Raw genomic sequence first — 16,299 nt, 5'->3', positions numbered from 1 at the left:
TCGTCCTCTCGCAGTCAGAATGCATTCTTCTGACTCTGCTCAGACCAACCGCACCGCGGGCTACGATGCGTCGCCCGGCCGCGGCTACGATGCGACGTCCGCCGCCCCTCCGACCACACCTGTATCATGCAATGCGGTCCATCCTATCCTACAAACCCCGGGAACAGTTACTCCTTGCCGGTGGTGGCGCGGGTGTAGACGAGCTGGGCGTTGTGGTGGACAACACGCTTGATAAGGCCCTCCTTCTCGAGGTGAGCGATCGCGCGGCGCGCAAGCGAGCCGTTGACCTTCATGCGGTCGATGAGCACCGACTGCGAGATGATCTTGTAGGTCGGGACCTCCTTCATGATGCGGTCGCTGGGGTTAGGGGCGCCGAAAAGCGGGTGCTCACTAGATAGCCTTGTCGAGGACAACGGCGTTGTTGGCCTTGTCCTTGACCTTGCCCTTCGACCACTTCTTCTTCTTACTGCGGGTTAGCGGTGTCGGGGATGTGGCGGGCGGCGCGTTCTGCATTCTGCGTTCTGGCAGCTGGTGGTCGCCTAGTTGCTCGGGAAAAGATGAGAGGCAAGTGGAGTTTGACGCAGCCAAGTTTCACCCTGGTGCCATCGCACAAGCTCTTCTCCTTACCGGCGCACTCGTCGCACACCAGAGCACCATCCACAGAATGCGCGCGCCAGTCGTCGCTGAATAAAAACTCACCCGGCCTTGGAACCGGCCTGGGCGGCGAGGGCCTTCTGGGCCTTGGACTTGACCTGGGGAGGCATTCTGCTGTCAGCACGCTCCTGCGTGTGGTGTAGCGCGCGGGCTACCGCGATGTCGGGGCGCGGTGACGAGAGGGCAGAGCAGGTGGCTATGGTGGGATGTGGAGCAAGTTCAACGGAACGGAGGCATCTTCGCCGCTCGTTCCACCGCTCCACGCCCCATAGAGTACCGTGGTGTCGGGTACCGCGTCCGCTTTCGATGTTGTCGTGCCCGTGCCCGTTCCCGCGCCCGTCGCCGCGATGGTGCCGCGCGCTATCGATGCTCACTTTGTTGGTGGTCGGGAGAGAAGAGGAAGGATCGATGGCAGCCTCGCCTCACACCCCGTCCCACAGCGGAAGCAAATCCGCCATCACAATTTCGCCCAGGTTGGTGGCCACGTGTGTAATGCCGCTAATCCCGTGTGAATGACCGTGTGGCACAGATTCGATTCCGCGGCACCCACGCGACTGCTTTATGCATGCTCGCCGAACTCAAGAGGGAGGATGGAGGTCTACGCCGCCAACTACATTGACGTAGATACGATCCTATGGCAACAGCATATCACAACAAAATCAACTCGAATCAAAGCCGCGATAGTCCAGCTAGACGGCCACTGGCTGCAACTCTACTCTCCGTCCAGCTCGTCCTGAACTATCTGGGTAGGCGAGCGCACGAACGTGATCTCATCATCTTCGTCACCCTCTGGGAGACGTTCAAGCACCGCCCTGTTGTCAGCTCGTACTGCAATCGCAGCTGTATACGCACTCGCATTCGCATAGCAGCTCGGTGCAAAACAGGTCGAGGTTCAGGTCAGAGGGATCAGTGCCAAAGGGCATCTCGACCTGTGCCGCGATACCCTCAACGCCACAGAGCGTGAACGCTGTGGTGGCCACAATGAAAATCGTCTTCCAGCCCAACACGTCAACGAGCACAAAGGGCAGACACAGCAGGTAGATCGTGACACACTGCTTGAGATGCGAAGTGAAGACGTAGGGTAGAGGAGTTTGACTGGCGTCAGAATGGCGGCACAGAGCGCTCGACACTCACATACTGTCGTTAGCTGGCGTTAGCAAGTCCGAATGTACTCACATACGCTCCATAGACCCCAGCTGGTCGACCATGTTCTGTACACTGGTGCTCATGGAGTTGAAGCCCTGATGTTAGCCGTGCGAGGAGCGCACAGTTCAACCCACCGCAGGCCCTATGGACTCGAGGTTGCCATTGCGGCGGAAGCGGAACAATGAGCGGCTGATTTCATGGGCGATGACGAGGGGAAGTCCGACCTCAACCATGCGGCCGAGCTTGTCACGATGAGCCGTCTTCAGCGACGAGGTCTGTGTCTCGACGTCTTGGTGGGTGCGACGAAGGTCAGAGCGGACGCCGGACTTGATGAGTGGCGTGCGCTCGTTGGCACTGCTGTTCCCGGAAGATGAAGTGGACGTCTTCTCGGTGATCGTGGGGCGCACACGTACGGCGGTAGGGCGGCGCACGGGGCGCGGGCGGTTGGGACGAACCTCGACTGGAGACGGGGGAGGGAAGGAGAACGAGTTGGATTTGACTCTGGTAGGTGAGCTGGGAGGGGCAAGGCTGAGGCCGACGACGCGTTCTTCGTCACCGCGCTCCTGAAGTGCGGTAGTCGAGTATGAGCGGGGCGATAGGACGGGAGGTGTGCAAGACGTGCTGGGGGCGTCGTCGTCAAGTACCTCTTCACATTCGTCGGTCGGGCCTTCCCAGACAAACCTCGCAAGCGACTTGGGCAGCAGGCCTTGGAGATCCGCATGCTCTGCACCGCCCTCCGAGCGAAGGTAGTGCTTTGTGGCGAACACGAAGCCGAGAATCAGGCGGATGATCTCCTTCTTCTTGTGGGTGAGTTGGTGGCGCTCAAGGCGTGACAAGGGGCGGTCGGGCGGCGGAACAACGTTGATCCACACGGCCTGGCGTTAGCTACGGGCGCACTCTGTGAGGGGGAAGACCCACACGAGAAAGGTTGCGAGCGCATGAGATGAGTGCGGTGAAGTCCTTACGCCCCCTGGGGTGAGTATACTGTAACGGTGCTGCTCCCGGGGGCGAGCACGTACTCGGCGTAGCGCTCGTAAGCGGACGAGTTGCGGAAGACTGAGTGAGCTAGTTCATGTTCATATGCGGATCACTCACCGAGGAGCAAACCAACGACAACTGAGAGCAGGGGTACTGCCAATCAGCACGGGCATTACGACGTGGCGACTACACAGGTACTCACCAACATTATTCGTGAGGGCAAGGTCCTTGCCATACACGATCGATGCGACGGCGACGACGGCACTCCAGGCGGTAAAAAAGATGACGGGACGCAGGACGACGGGGAGGATGGATGAGGAGTACACCATGACATCGTCGAGCCACGAGATTTTGGAGACCTGTGTGTGAGTGCGTGAGTTTGGGTTTGCGAGGGAAGGCAGACGGGGTAGCTGGTTGCACTTCCACAAGGCGCCTCCCCCTTAGTCGACTATGGGCAGCGAGGACGCGAGGACGAGAGAGACGAGAGAGACGACTCACGCGCGGCTTCGAGTCCTCCTGCGTCTGCATGCGTAGGAGAGAAGTAAGTGTGTGTCTAGGCCGCATGTCCTGATGTGAGCGTGGACGGGAGGCAGGCCCACCCAAGACATGGACGACTTGGTCTTGAGGGGCGGTGGGGCAGGTCGCTTGCCGCGAGGCATGCCGGAGGGGACGGGGGTGTTGTCGCCGGCTATGGAGGACATTGCCACGACAGCGTTGAGGGAGAGAAAAGAGCAAGAGAGGAGGCGTCGGGGTTGATGTACGTGTCAGGAGGGGGGATAATGAAGGAGGAGGCCGAGGAGGTCAGTGCGGGGATGAAATGTGATGATGCAAGAGGGGGCTGCGGGGGTAGATCAAGAGAGGGGATGGCTGTGGCGAAGTGACGGAGGAGAGTGCCAGCGGCGGGACGGAGACGGCCGAGGCGCGCAGCCAGCAATCACGAGAGTGGTGGTGATCGTGGTGAACGAGTGAACGAGTGATGAGCAAAGCGTCGCAGCATAGAGATGGCAGAAGGATACTGTCAGAGCGTGCTGTCCATCGAGACCCCTTCCATGCATCGCATTAGAACACGTGAGAGCCGTGAGACGCGGCGCGTGCGAGTGCAAGAACACACCTCCCTTTCGCTGATCACCCCGCATGCCGCACCACGTCATCCGCCAATCGACGCGTCGAAACAGCCACATCCGATTTCGAACCAAACATGAAACCCTCCTCCACGTCACCACATGACCATCCTTGCTGCCATCGCCCATGCTCGCCCAAGCAGCGAGCAGCGGGCAACGAGCGCGCAGCGAATAGGGCACCCGGATGGCCGATGAGCACAAAGCCGGCGACGTGCACGGGCACGCACGGCCGAGGCCGACCCTCGCCATCCTCCTCCGTACACAAGGGCGTGTAGCTCAGTTGGTAGAGCGTTCCATTCGCATCGTGATTTGGAAAGGTCTTTGGTTCGATTCCTAACTCGTCCAGTAGCTTCTGCTTTTGCTCGCGTGCATGCCTGAGACTTGAGGGAGGAGCGCCGAGCGAGATGGTATAAGTAAAAGGTTGCAAGTTGCACACTGTGGAGCAGTGTTGGCATGTTCACAAGTGTCCGTCCTCACAGCACTTGACAGTCGACGACACCTCTTCGACACTCTCTCCACCCACATGCCGCGGACGGCTACATACAACAGGTATGGTAATGAATACGAACCCTTCGTGATACTGGTTCCCAACACCTCCCTCCCCCACTTCTAATCGCACTGATCCACCCTATGCCTCCGCGTTCTCCTCCTCTTCGTCCTTCTCCCTCTCCCGCTCCCGCTCCCGCTCCCTCTCCCTCTCCTTCTCTCTCTCGAGCTCGGCGATGCGCTTCTTCGCCGCCTCCAACTCGAAATTCGCTTGTGCCACGCGGTCCTCGGCATCTCGCCATGCCGACTCCCACTTGGCTGCCCCCGCCTCGGCCTTCTCGAGCATGGCGCGGGTACGATCGAGCTCGGTCTGGGATTAGCTCTGGCCTGTTTGTGGTCCTCGTCGCCATGCTCGCCCTCGACTTCGCCGATCACTCAAGCTAGACTCACCACATATTCCTGCTTCTCCCGCTCCTTCGCTGACAAGTCTACGTTGTACTGGTCGCACTTGGCCTTCAAACTGCTCATATAGTCTGATGCACGCTTCAGGAGGATCCCCTTGCCGACCTTGGGGTCCGATCCGCCGGGCACCTGCGAGACGATCTCCATGATCCCCTCGTTGATGTTCTCGCGGCGGCGCCGCTCGACCTCTTTCTGACATTAGCCCACGCTCATCCGCCTCACGCACGTGGCTGTCCTTCTTCATCTTGATAGGGTCGATAGGATCGCCGTTCTCGACGGGCCCCACTACGCCGTCCTCCTCGCGCCTGCGCTTGCGCCGGTATTCGCCCCGCGAGGCCTCGACGGCGTTCGCGACGGCGGTTGCCGCATCGCTCTCGAGCGCGCCATCGTATTCGGCGTACACTTCGCGCTTCTCCTCGTCCTCAAGCATGCCGAAGCGGGCCTCGCCTGTCGCGGTGAAAAACGAGTTGTCTTCATGGTGGAAGTTGGCGAGGCCGATGTCGTTGACGTCGCCGACGGGGTCGATGGCATTGTCGTGCAGCTCGACGGCGTGCTGTGCGAGGTTCTCGAGCGTGTTCTCGCGCCCGCTGTCGAGCGTGCTCAGAGAGGGGAAGAGGTCGGGGGGCGGGGCGGGCTCGGCACTCGCGCGCGGACTGGGTGAGTCCTCGCTGAGGCGGGGCGATGGGCGGCGGTGGTCGACATCGACGGACATGGCTGATGCACGTCCGGTGGGCGGGGAGGTGTGTTATGGGAGGAGTGGGATGTGTACAAGATGTGAGTGGTGGGAGGGAGGCGGAGTAAGATGATGGATGATGGAAGAGAGAGATGAGATGCAGGTGCGGCGGGGTGGATGTTTACGTGTGAGAGTGGGAGGGAGGGAAGAAGGGGGAAGGTCAGGTGATTCAACTGGGGTTAAAGGGGAACTCGCATCTCCCCTCTCCTTCCGCACTGCCCCCCGTCCAAACACAAAATCCAATTAAATACCCCCAGATAATATCCCGCACTCTATGGCCCCGTCGCCCGCGTCTCACATACCTCACCTCTTCGTCTCCACGTTCCGATGCCCCGCCCTCATCTCGTCCAAGTCAGCAGATCTGTATCGTATCCTACTAGGGCATGCTGGAATCTGGCCCAAGATGATCCTGTTCATCCGGACCGCAATACAGCATGCATGACTCGTGCACGGTATGCCCTATGAATCTACTTGGTGCCCTTGCTCGTCGCGGCGAACAGCCGCTCCTCCCATTCCGGGAAGAGGTCCGCCAAGCGCCGCCTCACGGCCTTGAGGTGCGGCGTCCCCCGCGCGAACCGCAGCGGCGTCAGAATGACCTCGTAGCTCGGCGCCAACTCGGCCTTCATCTCCGCCACTGCGTCCACGGCCTCGTGCAGCCGCCCGTTGCGCGCCAGCATCTCGATGTAAGCCTCCCAGTCCTTCTCGCCGACGATGAAGCCGCGCCGGCTCGCCCACGCCCACACCTTGATCCCGCGCTCGACCATGCCTGCGTGCCCGCACATGTCGAGCATGACGGACACGGCCGCGCCCATCTGTTCGGGCGGGTACGTTTTGTGGAGGCGCACGATCTCGGCCCATACCGCCAGCGCGTCGTCGACCGCCCCGCAGCACTGCAGCGCCGACATGAGCGACGTGAGCAGGCGCAGGTCAATGTCCAGCGCCGCGTCGAGGTTGAGCAGCGCTTGCACGTTGCGCGTGGCGTTGAGCAGCTCGGAGTGGACAGCGGCGGCGCTCCGCGCCTCGTACTTCGACACAGTCTTAGCCATGTCCGCGTATGCCCACAGGAGCTTGGTGAGGATTCGCGAGCTGGGAGAGTAGCCTGCGGCACGCATGTCGCCCAGCATGCGGATGAGGAGCTCAGGTGTCGGCACCGTCGAGCCGGGGAAGGACAGCTGGATGAACTGTAACAGCACGTGCTCCCACTGCTTTGCGTCCAGCGGCTGCGAAGCCGACAGCACGGCGTCGTACATTGCGCACGCGTCGGGGTGGTCGATCGCGAAGCGCTTCCACATGTCCACAACCAGCCTTGTCGCATAGCCGGCCGGGAACCGCCGCCGCGCCACGGCCATGTCGACCAAGATGTGCGAGAGGACCGCCTCGCGGACCTCGTCCGTGGGCTCGACCGCTAGCGCTGCATCCAGCAGACCGACGTACACCTTCGGGCGCATGGCGGGCGCGTCCTCGTTCGTCGTCGCGTCCGTGTACACCTGCAGCGCTTCGTGGAAGAGAGGAGACTCCATCGCCGTCAGCCGCGCGATCAGCTCGGCGGCAAGCGCTTCGCCAGGCGCGCTGTATCGCTGGTTATTGGCGCTCCACACAGTTTCGAGATCGGTACCGCGCTCAAGAAGGGCAAGGAAGACCTGGTCCCACGTCTCGGGCGAGAGAAGTGACCCAACCTGGTCAGCTGTGCGGCTGATGCCCCCGAGTATGTCGCCGACGGTCGGCGCGATGGGTAGTTCGTCAAGAACGATGAAAGCAAGAGCCTCGGCAGGAACCTCGCCGAGTGCGTGCTCGCCGGAAACCAGCTTGCGCACTGCCGCCCCATCTCCGCGCTTGACAGCGCGGTCGAGATGCACGCGCCAGCGTGCCCGCGCCAGCTCTGGATCGGCGTCCGCTTCTTCCGGCCAAGACTCGACAATTGTCTCCGCCTGCCAATCGAGGCCGGCGGCGACGTACGCCTGTGCGAGCCCAACCTCCGTCCACGGTCCGGGGTGCACGCCGCGCGCCGCCATGAGGGCCTTGATCTCGGCGATGCGGCCGCGGGTGTTGACGCGCTCGAGGAGGACGGAGAATGTGTGGTCGTCGATCGGCGCGATGGCGAGCACGCGCTCCACGTCCTTCTGGGAGCGGAGGAGCGCGTCCCACTCTTCCCGCCCCATGGCGCCGGGGTGCTGCCCAGCAATGGTGATCGCGAGCTCCCGCGCGTCCCGGAACGCGATGGTGGTGAGGAGGCGCACCATGGCCGCGTGGTGCTCGGGTGTCCGCTCGTCCACCGGGATGCCCTCATAGCACTGCGACGCAACGCCGTACAGCAGTGGCGGGGGGACGCGGGGGCCGCGCAGCTCCATACACGCTCGCAGGACTGTTAGGCTCTCGTCGGCAGTGAGGCGGCGCGAGGTCGGCACGGAGAGCGTGAACGCGTAATCCCGCCATTTTGTGGGCACGTCGCCCGCACGGCTCGCAGCAGCTTCGAGGAGGTGGTCGGCGGGCGTCGGCTCCTTGAAGCCCAGGAAGGAGCGGAGGCTCGCGCGCGGCGCCGAGGTGTACAGCCCGCGGGCCAGGAGAGTTGCCGGACCCGGCCCCGCTGCTGCCTGTGTCGGCGGGGCGAGCAGGGCGCGTGCCGGCGCACGCGGAAGTGTTGGCGCGCGGACACGGCGCCGCAGCGTAGCGGGGTTGACGCGTGCCCGGAAGGCCATTTTGAGTGTGGAAGATGTAACAGATGGTGCTGGTGCAGAAGTCGAGGTGAGGTGACTTTCAGGCTGAAGAAAATGTCGTGTCGTTGAGCCACGTGGTGATACTCCACCAAAGCAACAACCATCATGAGCATCGTTCTTATGAATCTAGTCTCTCCTCATCTATCTTCGACGCGCGCGCTCCATCTTGCACAATGGACTCCTCCCCGCCCCCGGAGGGTACGTCCGGTTCCCCCTCGGACTTCCTCAAGAACATTGTCGGCAAGAAGGTCAAGGTTAGGATCGCAAGCGGCATCGACTACCATGGTGAGTGATCTAAAGTAGGAGCGGATGGTTGTTGCACGGAGCGAAGTGGGCGATGCCGTACATCTTCTGGCTCTTCTTGCTCTATCGTATTCTTCATGTGCTGCGACAGCACATGCGCGGGCATCTGGAGGAACAAAAGCGGGGTTACCTCGGCGCCATAACTCGTCCATCACCGGGAGCCCAGCCGGTGCTGAACTCGCCGAATCCTGCATGTGCCTTCTTCCCTTCTATGGGAACGCCGGGAGTCCGCTCGATTCCTTGCCGCCTCCATTACCGAGGACGTCAAGGCTCGGCGCAACGACTGTCTCTGCCCTTCATTCCCCCCACTTCCATCTACCCGCTGACACCAGGCACCCTCTCCTGCCTCGACGGATACATGAACGTCGCACTCGAGAACACGGAGGAGTACGCCCACGGCCGCTTGACGGCCAAGTACGGCGACACGTTTTTGCGCGGCAACAACGGTGCGTAGCGCGCCGGGCGATATCTTGTGCTGACCTTAGTGCTCTACATCTCGGCGATGGAGGACCTGTAATACCGCATGTATATGATAGAGACAGAACGGGCGTTCAGGCCGAGCGTGGCTGGTCGTTACAATGACGCTTAGCGCCAGCTCTGCTGCAAATGACGATGCTGAGCTCTAACCTCAACCGCACAGATGTGTGCGTAGGTAATAGCATGCCACCCAAAACTACAATAGTTGTACATCGACGGACGGACATTGCGCAGTTGTAGCGCCGCCACAGTCCGCAGTCTAACCCGTCATGGAACGAAGACCTAGGTGCTTCTTGCACGGCGCGCTCAGAAACACTCGCGGCCAGAGCCGACATAGTCCTTGCCCAGCAGCTCGGGCGCGGCCAGCTCGCCCTTCTCGAGCGCGTCGACAGCCGCCACAAGGTCGGCCTGCATGCCGTCGGTGACCATCGAGTCGCCCTTGTACTCGGGGTGGGAGGTAAAGAAGTTGCGGATCCACGCCGCGGGCGTGATGAGCTCGCCCTTGGCGCGCATCTTAATGAGGTCGAGGTATGTGCGGATCTTGCACTTGGTGGCAATGTCCGTGTTAATGCTGTTCAAGTAGGCGTTGACGACGCCCATAAGGCCAGGGAAACCCTCGCGGCCGTTGATCACCTCGTCGAGGCTCATCGCTACAACCTCGGGCCCTTCCTCGGCCTCCTCCTCCAGCAGAGACGCACACGAGCTAAAGCTGTTGGAGCTGCGGAGGTGCTTGGGCGTGCGCGCGCCGTGCCCATTCGCTGTGCCGTTCGCGTGCCCGTGTCCGTGTCCGTGCCCGTTGCTGAAGCCGTTCTCCTCGTGCATGCTTCCATTGAGCGACTCGCTCGGCGGGCTCACCGGCCGCGAGTCGAGGTCGTACGTCGACAGTTCGTTCGGGAAGACGTGCCGGCGGAAGAAGAAGGACTGGGCGCGGGCCGCGTTGCGCTCCTGCGCACGCTGCATGTTCTCGTCAACCTGCGAGATGGGCATGTAGAAGTTGAGCTTGAAGCTGATGATAGCCCGCGTGAGCAACACGATGAAGATGGAGAACGCCGCGTTCTCAAAGTCGGTCATCTGGATTTCCATGGGGCGGAACTCGACGCGCCACCCAATGTCCGAGTTGACGGGGGGTGGCTTGAACCGCACAGTCTGCCAGTTGGTCGACTGGATGTTCTCAAAGTGATCCATGCTCTCCTCATCGTTCTGGTCGATCGTCTCGGAGAACTGCACCAGTGGGTCGCGGATGAACAGGTGGCCAATGTGAGAGGCGAGCTTGTCGTCCAGCCCAGCGTCAAGCAGCCGCTGGCGCACGCCTTCGTTGATCGGCGCGGAAATGTCCGAGTACTCTGGCTTGTTGCGCTCGTCGTTGGCAATGTAGAGACTGACCGAGTCGTACCGCGACTTGGGGATGCGGTACTTGTTGTCCTTGAGCGGCTGGTGTAAGCTCTGATCCAAAGCCAATGCTCACCTTGAGCCCACGCTCCTCTTCCGTGCGGTCGTCGACTGCAGCCGAGATGACGTTCCAGCGGGCGTCCACATCCGCCAGTCGTCCACGGAACGCGGGCGCGGCAGCCGTGAGAGCAAGCTGAGGTCAGCCCTTGGGTCCAAGCGTCTTATCGCTCACCATAATCGGCGCCACAGGTACCAACGCATCATATACCGAACGCGCCTCTCCGACGTCCCATGCCTGGAATGTAATCTGTAGGCAGCAACAGCCCATGCCAAAGCCCATAGCGTCCATGTGAATGTACGGGGTGCCGGGCTGAGGCCGGGCGGGAGTTTCTGGGTCGTCAGCCCCTGTTCGAGCATCGCACGGTTCGCGTGTGCCTCATACTCACTCGGGTTAGTCCTCGATAGGGGAACTTTGGATCCCTCAGGCAGCTTCGTGTGCTCATCGATGAAGAGAGGCAGACGGATGTCTACGAGGGAGCCTCGCCGCTGACGAATGTTGGCGGTGAGGGTGCTACGGTCAGCATCACACGACACATGAGAGAAGGAAGGCAGTTTGTAACTCACGGGAAGCGGGCGTGTGGATTGGTAATCAGCTGACCAACATACTGGCTCTTGCTCGAGGTATGCTCGGGGTCGGGGTAGGAAGGGGGGTCAGTGAACTGGGCGTTCTCGACGCCGAGGCGGGGCCAGCTCGTGAGGGTGATCGGAAGCTCGTGAGGAAGAAGGTGCGACCGGATGATCTTGCGCCGGAACCGCATGTCGCACTCGACATTTACGAGATCGCTCAGCTGTCCGGTGTAGGGGCATCCGGGCGTCGACTCGATCATGAAGCGTCCGTACTCGGGGTGGAAAGTCGGCATCTTTCGGCTGCACAAAGGTCAGCACGTGCTCGCTTGCGGTTGGGACGTTGCGCCGCGCTACGCCGCGCCGTCGGCGAGGTCGACGTACCAAGACTCGGGCTTGACCTTTTCAAGCGCGGGGTCGACGGTGGCGTGCTGGAGCTTTTCGAGGATCTCTGACTGACGGAGACTCAGGTAAGCTTTGTGCTGGGCCGTGTCCATGGAAGCGACGAGGTACTCGATCTTTGGGGGGGTCAGCTTTGCATTAGGTGATGAGCTACCTCGTCGCCCCAGAGGAGACCCTCTCCGGAGCGGTCCTTCCAGCGCTTCCAAGTGTTGAGGAACTGGGTGATGCCATGGTTGCGGATGTGCTCTGCGAGAGGCTTGGTGTCGGGCCAGTCGAGGGGGGTGCCGAGGGCGAGGAGGCCCATTTTTTATGATGGGGGGAAGGGGGGGAGTAGATTAGGGTGTTGGAAGAGTGACCTAGAGTGGGGTAGTAGTAGCGTTGAGACAAGTAGTGGTGGCAAGAGAGATGACAAGAAGAAGAAGAGGAGGGGGAGGATGGATTGCAAGCGATGGATGGAGAACGAAGAGTACGAGGAGGAGAGCCGAGAGGGCCGAGGGTTGCCGTGGGTGGTAGATGGTGGGGTGGGCACAAGGAGCGAGGCAACTTTGCTTTGTAAGATTCCGCCAAAGTGGAGGTTGCTCAGTGCCCTTGTCCCGCATGTCCCGACTGACCGACGCCTCTCCTCTGCGGCTCTGCGGCAACTTCAGAGGGGTGCATCGCTTCGTTCAGTGCCTGTGACTGCAATGATGATGCATGCTCCTCGTACTCCTCGCTTCATCTGCCGCTCTTGCTGTGACAGTCAGTTGCTCCAGCCTGCTCCATGCTCCAAAAACCAAGGGCAGAATATACGCTATCCGACGCCTCTGATGTCGCCGCAACCACCCACCCTGCTTCCGGGACGTCCGTTCATCATGCGTCCAGAGGTATTCCCGTTTTCCGGCGATTTGATTCCGAACAGCACACCACCGCTTTCCGTATTTCTTATCGCTCACGTGATTCAGCTTCCACCGTTATTTGGTTCCACCCTCCGCGTTGTCCAATCAAACGCCCTCGCCATCTCGCCATCGCTCGTCACGATCGTCGCGTCGCTGATCGTCGATCGTCGAGATCGTCGCCATGTCTCGGCTCGCGGCTCGAGCATGCGAGCATGTTCCACGATCCACTAACCCATCCTGCACGTTCCGCCCGATCGCAAGATCGACGCTCGATCGCGTGAGCGTTGTACGGCGTCTCGCAGTATTGCGCAGGACGAGCTCGCAATCCACTCCACCATCCACCGGATGACTGAGGGCTGGACAGAATCTCGCAACCGCGTCTCAGAGGCCATGGATGGATAGACCATGACGCAACCACACCAAGTCTGTCAAATCACCCGAGTCCACGTCCTGCCTGTATACCAGCCAGCGCCCGGTGCCAGAAACGAGAGCTCATCGCAACTCATCAGCATCTATCGCCATCGCCCCCGCCAGTGCATCACTCGACCTACTCCCACAACCGCCCGACCGGCTCGTCGCCGACACGCCGCACGACGTCCTCCACGACCCCCCAAATATCCCGCTCCACCTCCTCCACGCTCCCCTCCGCACTGACTTCGACCCAGCGCGCGTCGCCGTGCCGCCGCCCCACCTCCTCTGCGACTTTGGCAAACTGCGCGCGCACGGCCGTTTGCGTGTCCACGTTTTCGTACCGCTCCGCACCGTACGCGCCGCGCCGGGACGCGGTCTCGGGCGAGAGGGTGAGGTAGAGCGTTGCGTCGGGGAGGGGGAGGCCCGTGTCGGGGGACAGGCAGTAGGTGAAGTCTAGGCCCTGGGGTTGGTGAGTACTTCCTGGGGGATGGGGAGGGGCGTGGGAAAGAAGGGAGAGAAGTGAGAAGATGGGAGGGGAGCAAGGAGGGGAAGATGCGTGAGGATAGAGGACCCGGTGAGAGGAGGGGAGGAGGGAGACGAGTGAGAGGAGAGGGGCGACACCTCCGGATGAGAACGGTAGCGCTGCACAATACCGTAGACCAGCCGCAACAGACCCACCTTGGCCGCCGAAAACGCGATCCCCGAAAACGCGTACCGGTCCACAACGACCGTCACCCCCTGCGCGAGGTCCCTCTCAATCGCCGCGCTGCCGTCAGCCCCGCTCCGCCCCGACTCACTGGCATTCCCAGCGGTTGGCCGAGAAGAGGAGGTGGACCGCGCGGTCGTCCAGCTCGCTCGCGGAGCGGAGGTACGCGTCGATCATGCCGCCTATCGGCGTGGTGCGGTCTGGCGTCAGCACAAACGGCGGGCGGCCTACCAGGGAACTTTTGCAGGCGCGCGCGGTGGCCTGCCGCGTTGAGGCGGGAGACGAGGCGGGAGACTTGCGTCGATTTGCCGGAGCGGTCGAGGCCTTCGAGCACGATCAGAGCGCCGCGGGGCATGGTGTGTGGCGAGGTGTGTGACGCGAAACACGAAATGCAGCCGTGGTGGAGGTGTGCCTGATTCGTGACCAGCCTCCACTTGTATGCCCGCGCCCCACGATACGCTTGGGCCAGTCCATGCAGATTTCTACCAATGTAGTGTACAATCGCCGAGGAGGAAACACGGCCTACAGCAGCGCAATCGACTCGACGACATGCTCGCTCTCCGAGTATCCGAGCACGGTCTCGATATGGCGGCTCTTCATGCCCTTGATCCGCTCGATCTCGGACGAGTTGTACTGCGCCAGCCCCTTGCCGACCTCGACCTCCTCCCACTCGTCTTCGGCTACGTGATTCACCGCCGCCGCGACGCTCGCGACGGCCGCGTCGACGTCCGCGTCGTTCGACAGCAGCTCGCCCGTAATGCTCGTGACGACGAGGCGGTCGGTGACGGCCCGGATGGCCGGCGACGTCGGCGCCGTCCGGCTCAGCGGGTCCAGCGACGCGACCGACGACGACAGAGATAAGGTGGGGTAGATCAGCGGCGTTCCCGGCTGCGGCGCGCTGTCGGGCGAGCTCGCGACGCTGCCGACGCTCGCGGCCGCCGCCGTGATCACCGTCTTCGCGAGCGGGGAGGTGAAGTGGTCTGTGTCGATCGAGGACGGGCCGCCGTCAGGCGACATGCGCGACGGCGTCACCGCCTCGCTCTCGGGATACGTGAGCAGCGGGGCGGGCGGGAAGCGCTTTTTGCGCCGCACGACGATGCGCACGGCCTGGTGGCTTGCGAAGGGGCCTTCGACGCGCACCACCCCGGCTGGGAGGAGACGGCCGCCTGACTCGCGTCTGCCCACCGCGCGGTACGCGCCCTCGTCTATAACGACGGTGCCGGCGCAGTGCAGGCCGTGCGCTATCCACCATTTGCGGCTAGGAGTCAGTTGCGCCGCAAGTTTTAAAGCTCACTCTTTCAATGCTTTCGCGTGGCGCAAGAACCGCGTGCACAGCGGGCCGCCTTCCAAGTAGGATGTGTCCCCTGCGTTCCGGTTGGGGCCGGGACCACCAGCAATGATCCCGAAAATGTCGTCCACTTTTGTACTGTTCATGATGACGGTCGTCACGCCTGCTGCAGTCGCCAGCTCGGCTGCGATGATCTTCGTCGACATGCCGCCTGTTCCCAAGGATGTTCCGAGGGTCGACGTCGAAACTGATGTCAACTATGTCAAGCGACGTTCCCCTCACCCTCTTTCCGGACCTCCGCAATGTCCTTCACCACTCGGACCGCCTTGGCATCCGGATTCACGCGCGGATTGTCCGTATACATGCAGTCCACATCCGTGAGGAGGAACAAGTAGTCCGCATGCACGATATTGGACGAGATCGCTGACAATGTGTCGTTGTCACCAAACTTGATTTCCTGGCCGTCAGTGCGAGATGTCAACTTGAACTAACGGAAACCGACACCGTGTCGTTTTCGTTGACGATTGGCACCACACCCATATTCAGCAGCTCGTTGAAAGTGTTCTGAGCGTTCAGGTAGCGTGTGCGCTGGAGTTAGACATGCATACACGCCGACTCACGTCGCTAATGTCCGCGCGCGTGAGCAGAATCTGGGCAATCGGCTGGTCCAGTTGTGCGAAAAGGTTGTCCCACAACGCAATGAGCTGGCCCTGCCCAATGGCGGCGAGCGCCTGTTTGCGGCTGAGGCCCTTGCCACGGTCTTTGAGGCCCATGTGCCGGAGTCCGACGCCGATGGCTCCCGACGACACGAGCACGACCTTGTGTCCGAGCGCGCGCAGCTTGACCACTGCCTCGACGACACTCGACAGCAGCTGCAGACGCGGGGGGTATGGCGGCTTGGCAGCGACAATCGACGAGGTGCCTTTGGGTCAGAGGTCAGAGGGGCGGGAGCGCACCGAGCTTGATGACAATAGTCATGGACGGGGTCTTGAGCTTGGAGTTGCCATTGCCGTTGTTATCTGGAGAGGAGGGGCGGGTGTTGGGGCGACTCCTGGACTGACTCCTCGACTTTGGCGCCGAGATGGTGACTGAAGGCTTGCCCATATCGTCTCGTTGTTGAAGGAGGGTGGATGAAGACATTTCAAGATAACAAAGCGCGAGCTCGGCAAAGGGGGGGGGGGGCGAGTTGGAGCAGCACGGAGCGCGCCCGAGTGTTTGGATGGGGCGGGCGGCAGAGGGGAGAGAGCGAGGACAGATCTGTGGAGAGTAGTGTGAGATTGTAGAATACGCATTCGGTCTCGTCCGGCCTGTGACATTCCACCGTGCCCCCGACTCGAACACAAATGACACCTCGCGGAACTATTTCCGCTCAATTACCCGCTTTACCAGCGGAAAACAGCGGAAGCACAGGCACAGGGGATCCGCACATCGGGAAGTGGCACTTGGATGATGGATTCATCATAGAGCGCATCCGTTACGCTACTGCATCTCAACTTTTTACAAGCTTCCCCCTTACTCTTTAGGCACTCA

General features: G+C 61.6%; 8 protein-coding genes across 8 annotated transcripts; 1 reads left to right on the top strand and 7 right to left on the bottom strand.

Annotated features, from left to right (window-relative positions):
- Positions 1-167: 167 nt before the first annotated feature.
- COLE_00196 (40S ribosomal protein eS25) lies at positions 168-513 on the bottom strand (the record flags this gene model as incomplete). The annotated part of the gene is made up of 2 exons (XM_018420242.1): positions 168-357; positions 392-513. The coding sequence occupies 2 exons, from the start codon at positions 511-513 to the stop codon at positions 168-170; spliced, it is 312 nt and encodes a 103-aa protein (XP_018280969.1).
- An 853-nt stretch (positions 514-1,366) lies between these two features.
- COLE_00195 (uncharacterized protein) lies at positions 1,367-3,479 on the bottom strand (the record flags this gene model as incomplete). Its single annotated transcript, XM_018425727.2, has 10 exons — positions 1,367-1,466; positions 1,507-1,749; positions 1,831-1,895; positions 1,935-2,675; positions 2,719-2,770; positions 2,820-2,856; positions 2,896-2,931; positions 2,981-3,137; positions 3,277-3,345; positions 3,378-3,479. 10 exons carry the CDS (start codon positions 3,477-3,479, stop codon positions 1,367-1,369), a joined length of 1,602 nt encoding a protein of 533 aa, XP_018280970.1.
- A 1,048-nt stretch (positions 3,480-4,527) lies between these two features.
- On the bottom strand, positions 4,528-5,559 carry COLE_00194 (uncharacterized protein; the record flags this gene model as incomplete). The annotated part of the gene is made up of 3 exons (XM_018422343.2): positions 4,528-4,755; positions 4,836-5,039; positions 5,074-5,559. 3 exons carry the CDS (start codon positions 5,557-5,559, stop codon positions 4,528-4,530), a joined length of 918 nt encoding a protein of 305 aa, XP_018280971.1.
- A 488-nt stretch (positions 5,560-6,047) lies between these two features.
- Positions 6,048-8,276, bottom strand: COLE_00193 (uncharacterized protein; the record flags this gene model as incomplete). The annotated part of the gene is made up of 1 exon (XM_018422344.2): positions 6,048-8,276. One exon carries the CDS (start codon positions 8,274-8,276, stop codon positions 6,048-6,050), a length of 2,229 nt encoding a protein of 742 aa, XP_018280972.1.
- A 191-nt stretch (positions 8,277-8,467) lies between these two features.
- Positions 8,468-9,114, top strand: COLE_00192 (uncharacterized protein; the record flags this gene model as incomplete). Its single annotated transcript, XM_018426444.2, has 3 exons — positions 8,468-8,579; positions 8,930-9,043; positions 9,083-9,114. The coding sequence occupies 3 exons, from the start codon at positions 8,468-8,470 to the stop codon at positions 9,112-9,114; spliced, it is 258 nt and encodes an 85-aa protein (XP_018280973.1).
- A 266-nt stretch (positions 9,115-9,380) lies between these two features.
- On the bottom strand, positions 9,381-11,793 carry COLE_00191 (uncharacterized protein; the record flags this gene model as incomplete). Its single annotated transcript, XM_018422345.2, has 7 exons — positions 9,381-10,505; positions 10,540-10,656; positions 10,696-10,853; positions 10,910-11,034; positions 11,088-11,390; positions 11,472-11,605; positions 11,644-11,793. 7 exons carry the CDS (start codon positions 11,791-11,793, stop codon positions 9,381-9,383), a joined length of 2,112 nt encoding a protein of 703 aa, XP_018280974.1.
- Positions 11,794-12,911: 1,118 nt separating this feature from the next.
- COLE_00190 (uncharacterized protein) lies at positions 12,912-13,836 on the bottom strand (the record flags this gene model as incomplete). Its single annotated transcript, XM_018420718.2, has 4 exons — positions 12,912-13,235; positions 13,454-13,541; positions 13,573-13,681; positions 13,713-13,836. The coding sequence occupies 4 exons, from the start codon at positions 13,834-13,836 to the stop codon at positions 12,912-12,914; spliced, it is 645 nt and encodes a 214-aa protein (XP_018280975.1).
- A 167-nt stretch (positions 13,837-14,003) lies between these two features.
- COLE_00189 (uncharacterized protein) lies at positions 14,004-15,909 on the bottom strand (the record flags this gene model as incomplete). The annotated part of the gene is made up of 6 exons (XM_018422346.2): positions 14,004-14,739; positions 14,776-15,016; positions 15,052-15,226; positions 15,262-15,357; positions 15,390-15,691; positions 15,726-15,909. 6 exons carry the CDS (start codon positions 15,907-15,909, stop codon positions 14,004-14,006), a joined length of 1,734 nt encoding a protein of 577 aa, XP_018280976.1.
- Positions 15,910-16,299: the final 390 nt, after the last annotated feature.

Source organism: Cutaneotrichosporon oleaginosum (genome assembly GCF_008065305.1).
Source record: "Cutaneotrichosporon oleaginosum strain ATCC 20508 chromosome Unknown ATCC20508_contig01, whole genome shotgun sequence".
NCBI lineage: Eukaryota > Fungi > Basidiomycota > Tremellomycetes > Trichosporonales > Trichosporonaceae > Cutaneotrichosporon > Cutaneotrichosporon oleaginosum.
This window is presented reverse-complemented; position numbering and strand designations above follow the sequence as displayed.